Source organism: Hevea brasiliensis, chromosome 1 (assembly GCF_030052815.1).
Source record: "Hevea brasiliensis isolate MT/VB/25A 57/8 chromosome 1, ASM3005281v1, whole genome shotgun sequence".
Lineage (NCBI taxonomy): Eukaryota > Viridiplantae > Streptophyta > Magnoliopsida > Malpighiales > Euphorbiaceae > Hevea > Hevea brasiliensis.
The window spans coordinates 6,868,026-6,887,156 of record NC_079493.1 but is presented as its reverse complement, the minus strand read 5'-3'; the positions used below and the strand labels follow the sequence as shown (position 1 = coordinate 6,887,156).

Here is a 19,131-nt window from a genome sequence, read left to right as displayed (position 1 = left end):
ATTTTTGGCCGACTTGTCCAGTTAAGTAAATAATTATTATGATCTAAAATATGAATAAATAATGCTAAAAATTAAATTGAAAATGAGTAGAGAAGAGAAGAAAAAAAATGGAAGAAAATACCAATTATGACATCATATAATGTCATTAAACACTTACCCACCAATCACATTTAGTCAACACTTAAATTAACTAATAAAATATGTATAAGAATACAACAAAAGCTCCTAAAATTCCAGCAGCCATCACCTTCACAAAGCTCACCCGTAGCTTTCAAATTCCATAGCCAAACCTCCATTGATTTTCAACCAAAGCTTCATTTCTCTCCTCTTTTCACCATAATTCCTCCTACTCCTTTCACTAAAAATTATACCCACACCAAGGAGAAGTGTTTGGCAGCCAAGAAAACAAAAGAAAGTGAAGAATTAACAAGAGAAAATTCTGCCACTAAGGTTAGTGTTATATCTCTCCATTTTTCTCTTTAAATTTGAAGTTAGGTATATGGATTTAGTTAGAAATTCATGAAATCAAAAGAATATATCCATGTATGGACCACTTAAAAATTGTTGGCAGCCTTAGTGATGGAAGTTTTGATGAGTGTTGAATGAATTTAAGTTGTATATGGGTAGTCTTGAACATGAGTATGAGACATAAACATCATTAAGTATGTTGAATTGATGTATGTGCATTAATGGTTATTTGAGAATTAGGGTTTTAGAGAGAAATTTGGACTTTGTGTATGTGATGTTGAAAGAACATTTTAATGGTCAATTAGTGACCATTTGAGGTAAGTTGACCATAATTTGAAGTGCATTAGAGGGTTACAAAGAGTTTTGGTAGGCTGCCTAAAGACAACAGAAATGAGGCTGTGAGTCCAGCCTGTTTGGACTACTATATCTTTGGCTGTGTAGGTCCAATTGGTGTTTGGCCAATTGGACATGAAACTAGACTTATAATGGCACATTTTATCTGAAGAAACCATGCCCAAAAGACCAAAGCAAGAGGACCAAAAGTTGGCCCCAATCCGGATACCCTGCAACAGCACTTGCAGAAATGACTAACTGTTCATTTGGCCATAACTCACTGTAGAAATGGTCAATTGACCTGAAATTTTTACAGCAACAAGTTAAGACATAGACAAACAACTTTCATGAACAAACCTACCCCAAATTATGACCAGAACCTAACCCAAATGACAGTCACAGTCACTATTCATGGTACTGTAGATTTGGTAATTTCTGCAGAATGGAAATCCGGCCAACTGTGGTTTTTGGACCATATCTGGAGCTACAAAACTCCAAATGGAGTGATTCAAAAAAGGAAATTCAACTAGACAAAATAAGGAACAACTTTCATGTTTACCATTTCCTCAAATTCTCACTGCAACAGGGCCCAATAGAACAGTAAATTTGGGTCACAAAAACTGAAAATTCTGCTCTCTAGGTTTTAGGTTGGGAAATGGATTTAGGAGTTAATTCCAACAAATTTTAAATGCAAAATGTGGTTTGTTGGGAGTGTCAAAACCAATATACCTATTTTCTATCCAAAAGTCAATATTTTTGTTGACCAATGAGGTGAATAGTAACACCAAAACTTGAAATTCAAAATTTGAAATTAGAAATGCATCTAGGGGACTTTAAATTGCAATTAGCAATTAATACTAGCAAATGTAAAACTCAAAATGTGGGATCTTGGTGTAATTAGAATTAACATATCCCTTAAGTATGAAAAAGTCAACATTTTGGTTGACTAGTAAGGTGAATAGTAATCAAAATGAGTAACAAACTAAGATCAAGACCTATAACCAATTCTAAGCTTAAATGCTTAGAATTGTATGACAAATGTGGACTATGCATCATAGTCAAAATTGTTAAAAAGAAATTAAGGCCATAAATTTGAAATCCTTGAAATATTCATGGATTACTTGAAACATGAAAAATAAGTCATCTAATTGATGTAAATAGATAGTTAGGGCTTATATGCCCATCACAAATGGAATTCATAAAATATTAGTAACTTAACTTAAAATATAAAATTTTTAATTACATAAGTAGATTCTTGAATGTATAAATAAGAAAGGAAAAATGTTTTAAATACAATGGTACATGTGAACCATTGTTTAGAATTGTGATCAATATGAATAACATAATGAATGAATAAATGAACCATATTAATGTATGAATAAGACATTAGTTCTCATTATTGTAGAGAGGAGAAGTATTTTGAGTACAATGGTATAAAAGGATAATTGATGTGAATTGTGATCCTATAAATGATCAAATGAATGTATGAACTATAATTGAAATTTATCATGAAATAATGATGTCATAAAACACAATATATTAATATTTAATGATATTATGTGCCCTTGTATTGCCTAGACATGTGTGTCAGATTGGATAGTTTGGCATGCCAATAGGGTATTATTTTAGTAGTACTGCGAATGGCTTTATGCCTGTATTCATGGCTTTATGCCCGTATTCATTGCTTTGTGCCCACATTCATGGCATTATGCCAACATTCATGGCTTCTACGCCCGATTATGTGTTATCATGGCTTTCTAGCCATACTGACTGCATACGTGGTTGACGTTCTGCGTCCCATGGTATGACGGCTCGAGGCACCAAGGTGTCCAGTGCCAACGACCCGTTATCCAGTTTAGTCAGCCTGTCATAGGTTACTTGGGCAGTGAAATTTATTGAGATAAGTTAAGAATATTAGCAATTTAAAATATTAGAAATTAAATAAAATAAATGAGTAAGATGACCTAAAATAAATTAGAATAGTTATTTATTAGAAAGAATCGAAATGAACTGGACAGATATTAAAATTTACTTATTATGAGATAATCTGAGACAACCTAGCAAGTATTGGGAAAATGCTAAAAGATTAGCAAAGAAAATTATAAAATAAATAAATATTGCAAATGAGACTTATATAATAATATAAGCATAAATTTATTATTTTCATATCATTTTTTTTCTTGTACATTATTACTGTACATTGGCGAAATAAACGCTTCCAAAGAAGACTAAATTAGGATAAAACATATTAAATTTTAGAAACTGCATGTGAAGTATAAATAGATCTTAATTATTTGAATGATGTTTTATTTTTATCTTTATTTGTATATTATTTCCTTGTTATATTATTGCACCACTAAGCAGCAATGCTTAGCGCGATGGAATTGTTTCCTCGCGCAGGTACTGAAGCTAGAACCCACTGGACGTTTGATTGGAAATTTTGAGAGTTCAGATCTGCAGAGTGTCAAAGGTTGTCACCTTCTCAGCAATGCATGTAGATAGGGCTCACATTAAGCATATCATGTAATTTGTGTATGTTAATTATTTCTTATATTGTAATATAAATTAGCAAATTGTAATTAATTTGTATATCATGTAAATTATGAAATTTTGTAATTATTTTGTAAATTATGTAAATTAAGGAAATTTGAAAATTTTGCTTATGTAATTTGAGAATGTTTACATATGAATTGAGTATGCATGGAAATGATTATGAAATTGAAATGTATGAATGAAATTTGAAATATGAGAAAATTATGAGAATGATTGATGAGATAATTATGATTAGCATGGATAAGACTTTATTCTGAAAATATTGTTGAAACTTTCAAACAGGTAAATAGTAAAACACGTCAACTGGTAATAAAATAGGGGAAACTCCGCTGGTTTCTCCGTCGAAAAATAATTAATATTAAAATATAACGAGATCAAAATATGAAAGGAATAAAGTAAGATAAGATAGGGTGCTCCGGCACCGAATGTAGCACACTTTGCTCGGCTACACTGTAGTCAGGTGAGGGGTGTTACATGTTGCCTCTGAAATCAACTTGCCAATATTTTTACAAAACCACTTAATGAGGAAACCTTTTGTAAAATTAGAAGGGAAATTGGCATGAGTGAACCACTTGCTTAAAATTTAATTTATAGTAATTTAATATATCTGCATATTATCCAATGTGTGAGTAATTTGCTGTGATATAAATTTGCTGAGAAAATCTAAAGAACATTAGCTAACTTATTTGTGTACTCGAAAAATTAGTTTACTAAGTTGTATACTAATGTTGCTTGACTAAAATTAGTTTGCTGTAGCATGTACTGTTCAAATTTCAAACCAAAAAGTGATTGTGCTTGAAATTCTCTATGCGTCAAACAATGCACTTACCTATTCACATTCTCCTTGCTATGTCAGATATATAGAAATATATATATATATACATATAGAGATAGATAGACATATTTGAAATAAAAAATAAAGTTCAGATAAGGTACACTAGAATAGAAAAGCGCGGGACTCAAGAAACTTAAACCACTGCTACACGAAACCGTCACCCATCAAATTTTTTTTTCCCGACTCTCTCTCCTCTGCATTGACTTACGGCATTACTCTTCCAAATTTTCTTGCCAGCAACTCTAACCCATATTCATCAGAACGCCCATCTTACTCTCCAATCATTGATTAAATCTCTCATCTCTCTTTCATTTCTCACTGCACCAGAAGCCATTTTAACATTCCCCATTCTTCATCGTCATTGTTTCCCCATCTATGGCGCGCACCAAACGAAAAACTCCTGCTGCTGTTGCTTCTTCGTCATCCTCGTCGCCATCTGAAGATCTCCCTGTCGCCGCATTAAGGAAGAAATTGAAGGAAAAGAAGACACTAGAAACTGAATCGACTAGTGCATCCTCCGACCCATCTAAGGTAATCGAACCTGCTGTATCGGCACCAGAAAAGAGAAAAGGGAGAAAAATGCACGGGATTGATACTCAATGCAAAAAGGGTGCTGCACAATCTTCGGGTTCTGTTGACAAAGCACTGCTTGATTGTAAATTCATCAAATGGGATTATTTTGATCAGGTAAATTTTCAATTCAAAGAACTCTTTGAATTTCAAGAATGGATGAACGTTTGTGAATGCACTAATGCTTATTATCCTATATTGGTTCAAGATTTCTACAGAACTCTAAGAATAGTTGATGAAGAAGACAAATTTGAAGTTGCCTTGAATGATAGTGCGTATGTCATTTTTGCTGAGTTGATTGCTAAGGCTTTAAAATTGCCTAATGATGGAAATAAAATCTCTACTCATAGAGATGTTGCTAGAGTTCCAGGCTTTAACTTTGCTGAGTTTGAAAATGAAGTCTTTCCTGCCAACACTGCCACTAGTGAAAAGTCCACTAGCACAAAATCTTTTCAATATATTAAAATTATTCACAGTATGGTGAATTATATTTTTTGTCCTAAGTCTGGCAGCTATGGTTATTTGAGTTACCTGGATATGTGCATCATGTGGCATATTGTTAATAGAGTAAGAATGAATTTGGCATATCTGATTTTCAAGAATATGTATAAAGCTTATAGGATTGGAAAATTGCCTTATGCACATCTCTTGACTGCTTTATTTAAAGAGTTGGATATAAATGTCTCTAAGGAGAGTTCTAGGACAGATTTGATTGTGCTTAGAGAAATTCACTCCAACACTGATGGAAGAAAGAAATGGTTTGAAAAAGGTGGTTCTTCCTCAGCTAAAGTTGATTCAGATTCTCAAAGTGAGTTTATGAGTGAGCTTCAAGGGCTAAGAACTTCTATTAATGAGCAATTTAGTACAACACATCAGTCTATTGAACTTCTGAGAAAATTTATGGATGTCGTTGATTACAAAGTGAGTCATTTGCTTACTCAAAATGACGAATTAAAGAAATTGATTGTAGATCTTCAACAGGCAAGGGAAACTAGTTTCCCAATCAAAATTGAGACTGATGTACCTGCAAATGATGCCTCTTCTCCTGCTACTCATGTCTCTGCTCATGGTAATGTTGAGTGTGAAGGTACTGGGCTTGGTGAGTCTACAGCTGCTGTGGAACATGAAAGTGAACAAGTTGTTGAGTCTGAAGTTGAACCTGCAGCTGAAGCCCCTGTTAAGCATGTTAGTGAACAGGTTGTTGAACCTGAAAGTGAGCCAGCTGTTGAGCCTGAGAGTGAACAAATTATGGATCTTGCAGCTGACTTTACAAAGCAAAAGGCAGCCTCTCTAAAGGATCAATAAGAGAGTGCTCCATCTCAACCCTCTGAAGCTGTTGCACCTCCAGCCAAGAAAGGTAGAAAAAGATCTAAGTCTACTGTGTCTAATCCATACCAGCCTTTGGCTGCTGCCCTTCAAACCCCATCTGATGAGGATAAGCCACAGGAGCATGAGCATTTAGCTGACCAAGGTTCTCAGCCAGCTACTGCTAAACCTTCCAGGAAGAAGATGGTGCCTTCCAAAGCTACTCGAAGGAGCAAAAGACTTAATGCTGAGAACATAATCTGCATTTTTAGTTTACTAGTATGTTTGCTACTATTGTTGAATGATTTTTCAGTTTGCTACTGTTTACCTTACTGCGTTTAAGTTTGGACTAACTTGACTCTTTTTGGATTGATATCTCCTTTTTGGATGATGACAAAAAGGGGGAGAATAGGATGGATATGTGTTTATACTTTGAAAAATGGAAGTACTTTGAAAATGGAAGTATGTTTATGTGCATATTAATTTTTTTTGCATATTGAGATAATATTGTGAATATCTTATGAACATGCTTAGTAGCATAAATTCAGAGGGAGCTTTTATATAGCTGATGAATTTCTTGGAAATTATGTGTATATATTTAGGGGGAGCATTTTCTGCATACTAACTTGCTTAGGTATACATAAACTTGCACACACTTTTATTTATTCTTGATTGATGATTCAATTGAGTTTTGTCATCATCAAAAAGGGAGAGATTGTTAACCCCATATAGCTCAAAATGAGCATTGATTTTGATGATAACAAAACTCAAATAGAATTTATCTAACCCAACTTTTAAAGTGAAGTGTATATTCTTTCTCTTATTCATAAAGAATCTTTGAAGTTGCATCTAAGGAGGAAGAATACTCAAAGGCATCTCAAGACAAATCCAAGATGAAAAAGAACAAGATTATGTGAGCCAAGACTCAAAGTAAAGGTATGAAAGTCATAGAATTAGAAATTGAGTCTTAAGACTTGTGTAAAAAGAATAGATGAAAGTTTAGTCAAATGGAGCTCAAAATTAAATTTTTTCTTTTAATTATTTTATAAAATTCCCTCTCATCATGACCTTGGATATTACTATTAGAGTATATATATATATATATATATATATTTTTTTTTTCTTAAGGTCTAAAATCATATGTTTAAGATTACAATTTGAAACAGGCATCTAGTAAATTAGTTTGCTAACATGTTTGCTAAAATATTAGTTTGCTAATGTGTTTGCTAAAACATTAGTTTACCAACTAGTTTACTACTGTTGCCAAAATTTCATTAGTTTACTAAATGATCAGAGTTTCTTATCTTCGCACAAAAAGATAAAATAATGGCTATTTCGCCTAGAACAGAGTGTATAACGTTCCAAAAAGGTTTCAAACGGTTTAAAATGATTTGGGACTATAAATACACTTTCTTTAATTCATTTTACACTTGATAAAAGCTTACATTTGAATTCCAACCTTGATTTTTTATTTATTGCTTTTATTTAAGAGCTTTAAAGTCTTTGAGCTACCATTGGCAAATCAACTCATCTCTTCTTTATAGTTGTTTTTGTATTGAGTGAGAGTGAGTGTTAAAACATTAAATTGCATTTAAGAGAGGTTGCACAAGCACCTATTGAAGCTTGAGAGTGTAAGTGCTTGAGATAGCACTTGTCAAGGGTTTAAGCTACCTTGGTAAAAGCTTGGTGTTGAAAAGTTGTAAAGGGCTTTTGGTCTCTTGCCTTTAAAAGAGCAAATAGTAGAGAGAAGACTCAAAGAGGGTTCTTGGAGAGAAGACTCAAAGAGGATTCTTTGAGAGAGTGGATGTAGGCTAGTTAAGCCGAACCACTATAAAAATCATTGTGTTTAATCTCTCTAAACTTGACCTCCTTACTTTTGTGCAATTTAATTTTTATACATGATATTGAATGATTGATTGAATAGATTGAGTTGATATAATTGAGGATATATTGAGTAAGTTGAGAAATTAGTTGAATATTTTGTGATGCATGTTATGTTAAAAATTGCTATAAATATTGATTAAAGCTTGAATTGCAATTTAGGGACACATTATTGAAACATATATCTCTTTCATTATATATAAAGGAGCACCTAGTTGAACAAAGCCACAATTTTTCATTAGGCTATAAGCAAGGGCCGAAAAATTGTTAAAGTCCAATTTACCCCCCTCTTGGACTATTTTTGAGACAACATTTTGGATAGTTAAAGTTTGGGAATAATTATCTATTAAAAATTAAGAAATATCATGCTGGTACTGAGGGTATAATTGAAGAATAACTTAGTTATACGGCTAATTGAAGAATAAGGCTGTGATACTAAATTTTTTTCTTTTCCAAGCAATTTTAATTAAGCACTCACCTTTCTTTTTTTTTTTTTTTTTTTTATCATAAGATAGATAGCATTTGAAAAACAACATAACAGCATGGGCTAAAGAAAAAGAGTCCAAATGAAACAGAGAACCCATAAGACATCAGGTTACACAACCCTTGGCAAAAACAGAAAAAAAAGGCCTAGTTACCATAGGGCTAGTTGGATGAAGCTTGAACAACTAGAAGTTAGTCAAAACGACAATGCTACTACCCAAGATCACGCTATCAAGGGAGGTATTGAAAACGCTAGGAAGCACAGTAGTTGCGTTCTCATCCAGGATGAAGGACAAGAAAGGCTGAAGGGCCCAAGCAAAAGATCACCCGCCCAAGTTGTCCATCTTTAAAGCCGTTCAACTAGGCAACTCAAAATAGAATTGATAGAAGCTAGACGAAAGGGCTACAGAAACTAAAGAAACCAAAAAGGTGACCTAAATGCCCAAAGAAGGGTGAAGATGGTAGAGCTTAAACGACAACAGCAAGCCTAAGGTTCGGCCATAAGTGGATAAAGCCTACTAAAGACCCCATAAATACCATGAACAAGAACTCAAACCCTCTCATAGAGGTAACAGCACGGAAACCTGTCGACAGCAAACCCAACAAACCTAATGAAGTGCAGACCTCCAAGAAACACCCTCACCTGTAAACAATAAGACCTGCAAACTCGACAGTGATAACCTAAAATAATATTCACAACCCGACCAGTCATGGGGAGACTAAAGACCCACAACCTGTCCGGAAGAGAGCTCCCCTACCCAATAAGGACAGGGGAAGCCTTGGTGCCAGAAGACGAGAGACTAGAGCCCCTAGATGAAAACCTATATAAAAGGCAACGAAACCTGTCTCTCTAGACAAACTAGAGAGAGATAATCCAATTGCATGTCTACACTCTTCTACATCACTTTAATGCATTCAAAATTTTTGAATAATCTTGAAATACTTCCTAATAAAATTAAATACTAATCGACAAAAGAAATTCTCATCTTTACCAGTGAAACTAACTTTTTAAATATCAATTATATGATTTATCATTTTTAATAATAAAAAATTATTTTTTTAACAATAAAACAACTATTTAGATAATTAACTCAATTCCTATGATAATAATTATAAGATATTTTTAAATATGAGAATATGTTTTAAATTAGCGTTTCATTATTGCTATATATTTATTTTTTTCGTTTGCTTTCAATTAGATTTTAAATTAGGGATTCTATAATTTTAATATTAAAATTAGTGATTTTAGTTTAAAATTAAGCTTTAAATTTAATAAATATAAATAAACATTATAAGCTTTTCTACAATTTTTTTTTAACAAATCCACATAAATCAATATATTTGGTATGCATAAAATTCATTTAGAATTTTATATCTTTAATAATTTTTATCTAAATTTATACAATTTTCAAAATGAATTATGGCTATAAGGTATGAACAAAAAAACTATAATTTTAAAATGAATCTATAAATAATAAACTAAATATAAAATTTGTAAAACAATTTATATTTTGTGCTTTGTATATCTATGCAAACCCATCTCATGCAGCAATCAATTTCACACCCACATACAAAATAGTCAATGGAGCAAGAAATAAAATGCTAAATATTAAAGTAAATAATCAAATCAAGATTCGAACCTTTCTTTCCTCAATGATTATATACATAAAAATCTGAAATTTTCTATCACCTTTGTCTCTATTATGAACTTGAACTTCTTGTACACGTAAAGTTAACTTATATAAATGAACTCCATAAAAACACAAATATTATTCGGATTTTTAATGAATTCCATAAAAATACAAATATTATTCAGATTTTTTTTATTAAACTAACTTTAATAACTATAGTAATTTATATGTTAAGTTTGTGTCAACTTGCCATTCCACACAATTTATTGGCACGAACCATCCATAATATCTTTTAATTATTCGAGGGAGAGAGAGGAAAGCGATAAATTATTGTCATATGTAGGGGTGTTTGGTTCTAGTTCAATTTGCGATAAATTTTGGTACGATTTTGATTCTGTTCTTTATTGTTTCAGTTTCAGTTTGGTACAATTTTCGATTCTTTAGTTCATATTCGGTTCGGTACAATTCCAGTTCAGTTCTCGATTCTTAAAATAATTTTACGTAATTATTTTCTTAAAAAGTCATACTTGAATTAACATTTAAGTTTTAAATTAAGTTATTAATATATAATAGATCATATAATATATCTTTTAGTTATACTTAAATTATATAATCATTAATTATAAAGTGCACATATAATTTAAGATTAAATATATTATACAATATAATAATATAAATATATCATATAATATACATTTTAACTATTTATTAATCATATAATATTTAATTATAAGATAAAAATATAATTAAGAATTAATATATATATACATATATATATTGATATAAGATAATAGTATATTTATAATTAAGAATGATAAAGTGATTTAATATATTTATAACTAAAATTATTAAGAAAATATAGAAGAATAAAATATAATATTAGTTTGTATTTAGTTTATAATTTTATATACATACATAAGTATATATAATTATATTGAAAATATATAATACATCTAAAAAAACATAAAAATATATATATAAATTCAATTCTCGGTTCTGATTCAGTATGGTTTCGGTTCGGTTTCAGTACGGTTCCAGTTCGATTCTTAATGAAAAATCAGAATCGAACCAAAGTATTAAAATAAATTCGATTTGGTACGGTTTCTGTCAGTTTGATACGGTTTTTCAGTTCGGTTTAGTTCTCCCAAGAACCGTGCACAACCCTAGTTATACGAATAATAAATATATTTTAACCATTGATTATGATATTATTTATGTGAGACTCACATAATCATTAATTATGATATAATTATTATATATAAAATGATTATATTTTAAAATTTATCATGGAAGGGTAGAGGATAATTAAACAAAAAAAAACAAGTTAAGGGAAATAGTGTTTATAAATTAATTTAATTAAATATTTTATTATATTATCTTTATTTAATTTTTAAAATTTTACCATTAATTTTATTTAATAATTTTAATAATAAATATATTTATAATTTATTTTTTACTAAACACAATAATAATTTATCAATCACTTATAAATATTTTAACTAAATACATAACTACTTAAAATTTTAAATATTTTTAAATTTAAATTAACTTATAAATATTAAAAATTTATAAATTAAATTTTATAAATTATACCGAATGTTCTGTTAATTAAAAATAATTTTAATTAATATTATAATTTAAGATATTAATTATAATTTTTTTTTATTACAAAAGCCAGGCACGTTATTTTTAATTAAATATTTTATTTTTTTGGAATCCAATCCCGCTGCCTCCCCGTTCTCCGTCGTCTCGAGTCTTTGTACACTTGTCAGCCACTTGCCCCGCTACTACCTTTCCGTTTACACTCCTTGTGCATACAATGACCTTATTGCCCTTTTCCAATGGATATTTTTCTTTCTAAAGGAATTCATTATACGAATAAAATTGAAAATTTTAATTGTATTTAATAAAGCCTTAATTATGATTTTTTAATTTTACATATTTAAAAATAAAAATAGATCAATTAATTATTCAGTATAAATAATGATAATAATAATAATAATAATAATTCATTAACTAGTTTATAATAATATATTCATAAAAACACAATTGTTTTATTTTTCATTTTTAATATTTTTTATAAATTTATTATCTAAATATGTTTTTATAAAAATTAAAGTAATTACTTTATTATATAAAGTGATATTATAAATCAATTTTGTTAATGTAATTGGGTTAAAAAGAATTAATTTCATAAAGTCACTATTATAATTAATTTAAAAAATAAAATATTTAATAAATTATCTAAATAAAATATTAATATTTAAATTAAAAAAAATTTCACTTAAATTAAATTTATTATAAAATTAAAATATAAATATATAAAATTTATATATTTAATAAATAAATTTTATTATATTTATTACATAAAAAAAATCCCTTAAATTTGATAGTTTAAAATCAAAGGATTGACAAAAGCTTTTGTTTTATTAGCTAAAAGATGATTTTGTCTTGTATGGGCCCACAAATGGTATATAATTTTAAATATTTTATTTATATTTTAGCCATCAAACTTTTAATATATGTATTTTAAACAAAATTATTAATTATAATTTATCATAAAATTTATTAAATTATTTTCTAAATTAGTAGTTTCAAATGAACAATTAGAGAATTTTTTTTAATAAAAAATTAAGATAATTATTTAATAATTTAAAACAATTAAAATGAGGTACAATATCAAAATTAAATATTACAATAAAAAAAGAAAAACTAAAATATATACTAATAATTTCGCAAATTAATATAATTAAAATAAATAAATTATTAAAAAATAATTTATCAAATAAATTATTAATAAATTTTATAATATGCTCTCAATATATTAAAAAATAATGTATCTCATACTATATAAATTTTTATTTATTAATTATGAAATTTATGAGTTTTATAGTAAAAAAGAAATAATTACATTTCACTATATAATATGTTAATTATTAATTAATTCATTCAATCCCCATTAAAAAAAAAAAAATCTAGCTAATGATGCGCAGTCATTCCATTTTTAGTAACTCCAGCTTCGCCCTCTTTCCCTTATCTGCCAAATTTGGGCTCTCATCAACTGAATTTGAATAATTAATTGCTTTTTTCACAGTTTATTCAGATTCCCAGATAAAATACGTGCAGATGATAGATAGAAGATACGTGTATATTTGTGTGTGATGGTAACGTTTGTGTGTATGATGACAAAATGGAGGTGTTGTGGTTGATTGAAATCCATGGACTTATGTTTCAGTGAATTGCGCCAGCTTGGACACTGCACATTTATTGGTGTCATCTCTTTGAGGTCAGTTTTTTGTATTTTTATTGCTATTCATGGAAAGGTAAATTGTAATTAGATTGTAAATCTGATTTTTGTGGCCATTTATTGATATTTTTGTATTTTGTTTTCTTTTTTCTCTCCCGTGTGTGCTATATATATAGGACTGAAGGGAACTGAGATTTTGCTCTGTGTGTAGTGTTGGTACTGCAATTTATTTAGGGGCAGTTTGACAATAAAAATGAAGGATCTGCATTACCAAATGAGAGAAGATATTAGGGGAGAATTTCTGTGGATGGTTCTCTAACGTTTTCGTACTTCAGTTGGGAGAGTTGTTGGTTGGATATGGAAAACCCCTTCTCTTTGAAAGAAAAGGAGATCAGTTATTGAACTTCCCCAAGAGCACAGATGAATGGTATGGCTCCATTAGATGATGGTACAAGGAATTTGATTTCAGAGGACCTTTTCAACAATTCTTCTGAGTTCATGAATTTTGATACACATGGTGGTTGGTTCAACAGTCCGTCAGCAACAGACCAGATGTTTGCCTCCTGTGGGTTCTTGTCCTCCAGTCAACACTCTATGCATCATTTGATGCAGGATGCAGAGATTCTCAACCTTTCCTTTTGGCGGAGAGCAGAATTCTCTGCTGGGACTTCTTCCTGTTCTGCGAGACAAATTGGCACTTCAAACATGCTGCTGGGACTTCTTACAGTTCTGGAGACAAATTGGCACTTCAGCAAGCTGGAAATTCCCATTTTGTTTATTCATCAGATTTAATGGATGCTGATGATTTGGGTGCAAAACAAAGTAATGGTGCTCAGCGACAAAGCAATGTCCCAGACATGGCTAATTGCATTATTACAAAAGCAGTTGGGTTCTCACTTGATGAAAAGATGTTAAGGGCATTATCCTTGCTGAAAGAGTCTGCTGGTTGGGGCATTTTGGCACAGGTCTGGGTCCCAATAAGGCATGGAGATCAATACATCATGACCACTTTTGAGCAACCGTACGTGCTTGACCAACCGTACGTGCTTCTGGCAAATTATCGTGAAGTGTCAGGTTATCGTGAAGTGTACAGGACATATACGTTTCCAATGTCATTGGACTCTAAAAGTTCAGAATGGGCTTCAAATATAGTTTAGAATGGACCAAATAACACTGAAAGAAGTACTTAGGGGGAAAGCATGCATGCCACCATAAAGTCCGAGGATCTATTGCCTTGCCAATCTTAGGACCTCTGGAGATGTCCTGTTGTGCTGTCCTGGAACTTGTCACAGTTAAGGAGAAACCTAATTTTGATTCAGAAATGGAAAATGTTTGCCTTGCCCTCCAGGCTAGTTTTATTTCTCCATGGCATGTATTTTACTGCAGAGAAGTTTCTTTATTTTTTACATCTTTCTACATTATCTAAGTTACCTAGCAACACTAATTCATTCAGAAATATATGTCTAATAATTAAAGGTAAAAGGAAAGAGTTTTGGTTTTGAGTAGCCGGGAGCGGTGGCAGGTGGGCACAGCAGGGGCCAGCACGGCGGGGTGAGAGGTGATTGTGGGGTGTGGAGGAGCAGGAGAGGGGTAATAGTGGTGCTCTCAGCTCTGGAAGAGTTGTATTGTGAAGTGGCTTAGAAGAATTCCCGAATTTATGCAACAAACTAGATAATATTTTATTATTTTTCAAAATCTCTTTTGAAGTGGCTTCACGTTGATCCAGTTTCTGGAATATCATTGTGTTGGTGGAGATATACAGTTGAGATTTTTGAGTTTTAGCATTTTGGCCATTGCAACCCTCTGAGAATATAAGGGTTTACTTGTGACAAAAAGCAAGAACCAATTAGAAGCAAGTAAGGTGCATTTATTCTGTATAATATTTTATATGTTCGCTAAACTAAGCAGGCCAGTTGTATACAACAAAGGGATATCCTTATTTGATATGCTTCATTAGAACTTCCACTGCAAATACTTTGAAAATAATGCAGAATATTTTGGATTATTTTACTCTATTTTTTTGTCTGAACTTCTTGTTGGGAACATCTTAAACTCATGTGAATGTAATTAAAGCTTGGCATTCCCCGCTATGCTTGTATTGATTAGAATTCAAATTAATTTGCAAATATGTATGTGCATGGTGGTTGTGGATGGTATTATAAGTTGTCTTGAACTTTGCAGGCTGTAAATTTAAGGAGCACTGTACCTCCTTGACTTCTTCCTCAGGTATCAATCAGTACCTTCCCCTGTCCAATTTTCCCTGATCTACCACCCAGCACAAAAAAAAGAGGAGAAAAAAAAAAGGAAGAAAGGAAGAAAAAGATTTGCATGCACATGAAAATGAAATAAAAAAAAGGATAAAAAAGAGATGGTTTTAGTTATGCATGCTGCACTGTCTAAGGGCAATATTTTTTCCCAGAGCCTCTCAAGGAATCAAAGGGCTGCCTTAGATGAAATAACTGATGTTTTACGAGTTGTATGTCATGCACGTAGCTTGCCTTTAGCTCTAAAATGGATTCCTTGCAATTATGTGGAGGAAGCTGTTGATGAAATTATAAAAGTACATGTCAGAGTAGGTAATTCAAGGTCTAGTGGGAAATTTGTGCTATGCATTGAGGGTACAGCTTGTCATGTGCATGATAGAGAGATGCAAGGATTTGTGTATGCATGTTCAGAACATTATATTGAGGAAGGACAAGGTATAGCTGGAAAAGCACTTCAATCAAATCACCCTTTTTTCTTTGCTGATCTGAAGGCATATGATATAACTGAATATCCACTTGTCCATCGTGCACGCAAGTATGGCCTGAATGCTGCAGTTGCAATCAGGATAAGAAGTACTTATACTGGTAATAGTGATTACATATTGGAGTTCTTTCTCTCTGTCAGTATGAAGGGGAGCTCCGAACAGCAACTTTTGTTGAACAACCTCTCAGGTACCATGCAGAGAATCTGTAAGAGTTTGAGAACAGTTTCAGATGCAGAGTTAGTAGGGGGAGAAAGTTCTAAAGTTGAGTTTCAGAAGGAAGCAATACCCAGGTTCCCACCAATGTCAGTTTCAATAAGCAGCTCTCAGACAACATTTTCTGAAGCCAACTTAAATTTGACAAACAAGATACCTTTCGATGCTTCTAGTTCCAAATATGATGAAATGGAATCAGATGGTCCATGTGAACAGGTAACTTAAACTAATATTTCTGTCCTTTGTGGTGGATTACTTTTTGTTCTCAAAAAATTGAAGAGCAGGCTTTTAAAGAACATGGGTTGGTATGCAACATACCATCAAAATTCTCTTTGAGGAGTGAATATACAATCGCTTTTTCGCACTTGCAACTATGATTGATTTCTTTTTTGTTATCTTTTAATCAGAAGGAACATGGTCTTTGATCGAGTTCTAGTAGTTTTTTTCCCACTTTCTAGGCGATTAAAGGATCAAGAAGACAGTTGGAGAAGAAGAGGAGTATAGCAGAGAAAAATGTGAGTTTGAGTGTCCTTCAGCAATACTTTTATGGAAGTCTCAAGGATGCTGCCAAAAGCATTGGTGGTGAGCTTCAAATCACCTGTTTCCATGTTGGCATTGAATATGAAAACAACTGCAGTATCCTCATAGTTTTAAATAAACACTGGTATTTTCATGTAAAATCATTTGCCTCCATTTAATAAAGGTCTTCTGGAATTGGTGGAGGTAAATGGTCCAAACACAAGTGGTGTTAGTAATTGGTGAGGAAGTGATAGTTGATGACTTTAAGTACTACTACTTTTAGTTTTCTTTTTGAAATTATCCTTTTGATGTAGTACAGAATTTTTGCTAATTTATTTAGTGGAATCTGTAATTTGACTTCTGAATTTCTTTCCTTTACATTAGTTTGCCCCACAACACTGAAAAGGATATGCCGACAGCATGGGATCTCTAGATGGCCATCTCGCAAGATAAATAAGGTGAACAGCTCGTTGAAGAAAATACAGACTGTGGTCAACTCTGTTCAGGGAGTGGAAGGAGGACTAAAATTTGACCCTACCACTGGGGGGTTTGTGGCGGCAAGCTCCATTGTCCAAGAATTCGATTCTCCAAAAAGCTTTCTGTTTTCTGACAGAAACCTTCCTGCCAAAAATTCAGAATCTGCAACTGAAGATGCAGTTTCTGTACCTCCAGCTCCTTGTATTCATGGCAAAGTTGAAGAGGAAGAGTGCTGTCTAAACACGTGGGGAAATGCTACTGAAATCTAGCATTCCTGTGATTGATTGTAGTGAAGACTCCAAGTCGATTTCAACAGATGCTGGAATATGTCAGAGCCTTGGCTCTGGACCTTGGGCTAGTATGGAAAATGCCTCTATGTTTGGAAGAGGAGGGAAGGGCAGTCTTAACCCAGGAAGCATGAAGTTAGAGAATTCAGACACCCACCTTGTGTCTAGAAGCTTATGCTCCTGGGGTGCTGCTGAGGACTTGGATACCAAAATGGAGGGTGTTGACGGAATGGTAGAACATAACCAGCCTACTTGTTCAAGCATAACTGAGTCTTCAAATGATACTGGTTCAATGATTCATGGCAGTACATCAAGCTCAACAAGCCTTGAGTGGGGGGAACATTCAAAAGTCAAATATGATGATGGTGGATCAAAAATTACTGTAAAAGCCACATATAAAGAAGATATAATTAGATTCAAGTTTAAGCCTTCTGTTGGGTGTTTCCAATTGTATGAAGAAGTTGCAAAAAGGTTCAAATTGCAAAATGGGGCATTCCAGCTGAAGTATCTTGATGATGAACAGGAGTGGGTAATGCTGGTGAGTGACTCTGACTTGCAGGAGTGTGTTGAGATACTGGATTATGTTGGGACACGCAGCGTGAAGTTCCTTGTTCATGATACGGTTTCTTTTATGGGCAGCTCTGGCAGCAGCAATTGCTTTTTGGGAGGAAGCTCATAGCACTTCAGGTGATGGCTCAACACAGTCTAGACTCTAGCGCAAGCAGCAGTAATTGCAGTCTTTGAGTGCTCATTCACAGCTCTGCCATGACTGTGGTTTCTAAAATGGCCAAATTTCTCAGTAGCACATTTCTTTCTTCCAAATTTTGCAGAACCAATAAAAGAGGGAGACGCCTTTGTTTTTGGTGCAGAATTTACAGTCGATAGTTCACAACGGCAAATTATAATATTCCCTTAGTGCATTAAAATAGTGCACATTATAGAAAGTGAGACCTGTGTTATTATGAGTGAAGGTTCACACGTATCAGGTGTAGTGTAATAATTTTCCATTCAAAACAGTGAGGTCAAATAGTCCCAAGTGCAGCTGTCTTTCTCTGATTGGTTATTAGATTTCCAGGGATGGAGGAAAAGATGTGAAATACACAGAGTAGATCAGAAGTTCCATGGTGCATTGGATGTTGCATTTATAGGTTTGTACAAGACAGATCTAGAAAAAATGGTTGTAGCTGTACAAATGCTCGAAGCACTGTATTCTATGTTCTGCAGTGCCTTAAACCTTGTATGTACAGTAATTTACATATTAATTTGAATAAATTTTGGTTGTCCTTTTTATGGCAGAAATTGATACTTACTCAGAACTGGGAGCATTCTGAAGTGAAGATTGAAGAGCCATGAAATGCTCGTTTGTCTTAACACGCTTGTACACAATAAGACCAACACTATAGTCAATTACTAGTCTGTTGTTGATGGCAATAAGCTTTGATTCTGGCCATTTGGTATGGAAACGAAGGGGAAACGTGTTTGATAAATCAGGAAGCAATACCTACATTTACCAATGAGCTTGATTTCAATGGTACTGAAATCATTTCCATGATACGTGATATTTAAGTTCGAGTTTCAGT

General features: G+C 32.4%; 1 protein-coding gene and 1 pseudogene across 1 annotated transcript; both read left to right on the top strand.

The window, feature by feature from the left end:
* The first annotated feature begins 4,564 nt into the window (after window positions 1-4,564).
* Window positions 4,565-6,064, top strand: LOC131182970 (uncharacterized). The gene has a single exon (XM_058152528.1). It carries the CDS (start codon window positions 4,565-4,567, stop codon window positions 6,062-6,064), a length of 1,500 nt encoding a protein of 499 aa, XP_058008511.1.
* A 7,094-nt stretch (window positions 6,065-13,158) lies between these two features.
* LOC110650800 (protein NLP8-like) lies at window positions 13,159-18,841 on the top strand (annotated as a pseudogene).
* Window positions 18,842-19,131: the final 290 nt, after the last annotated feature.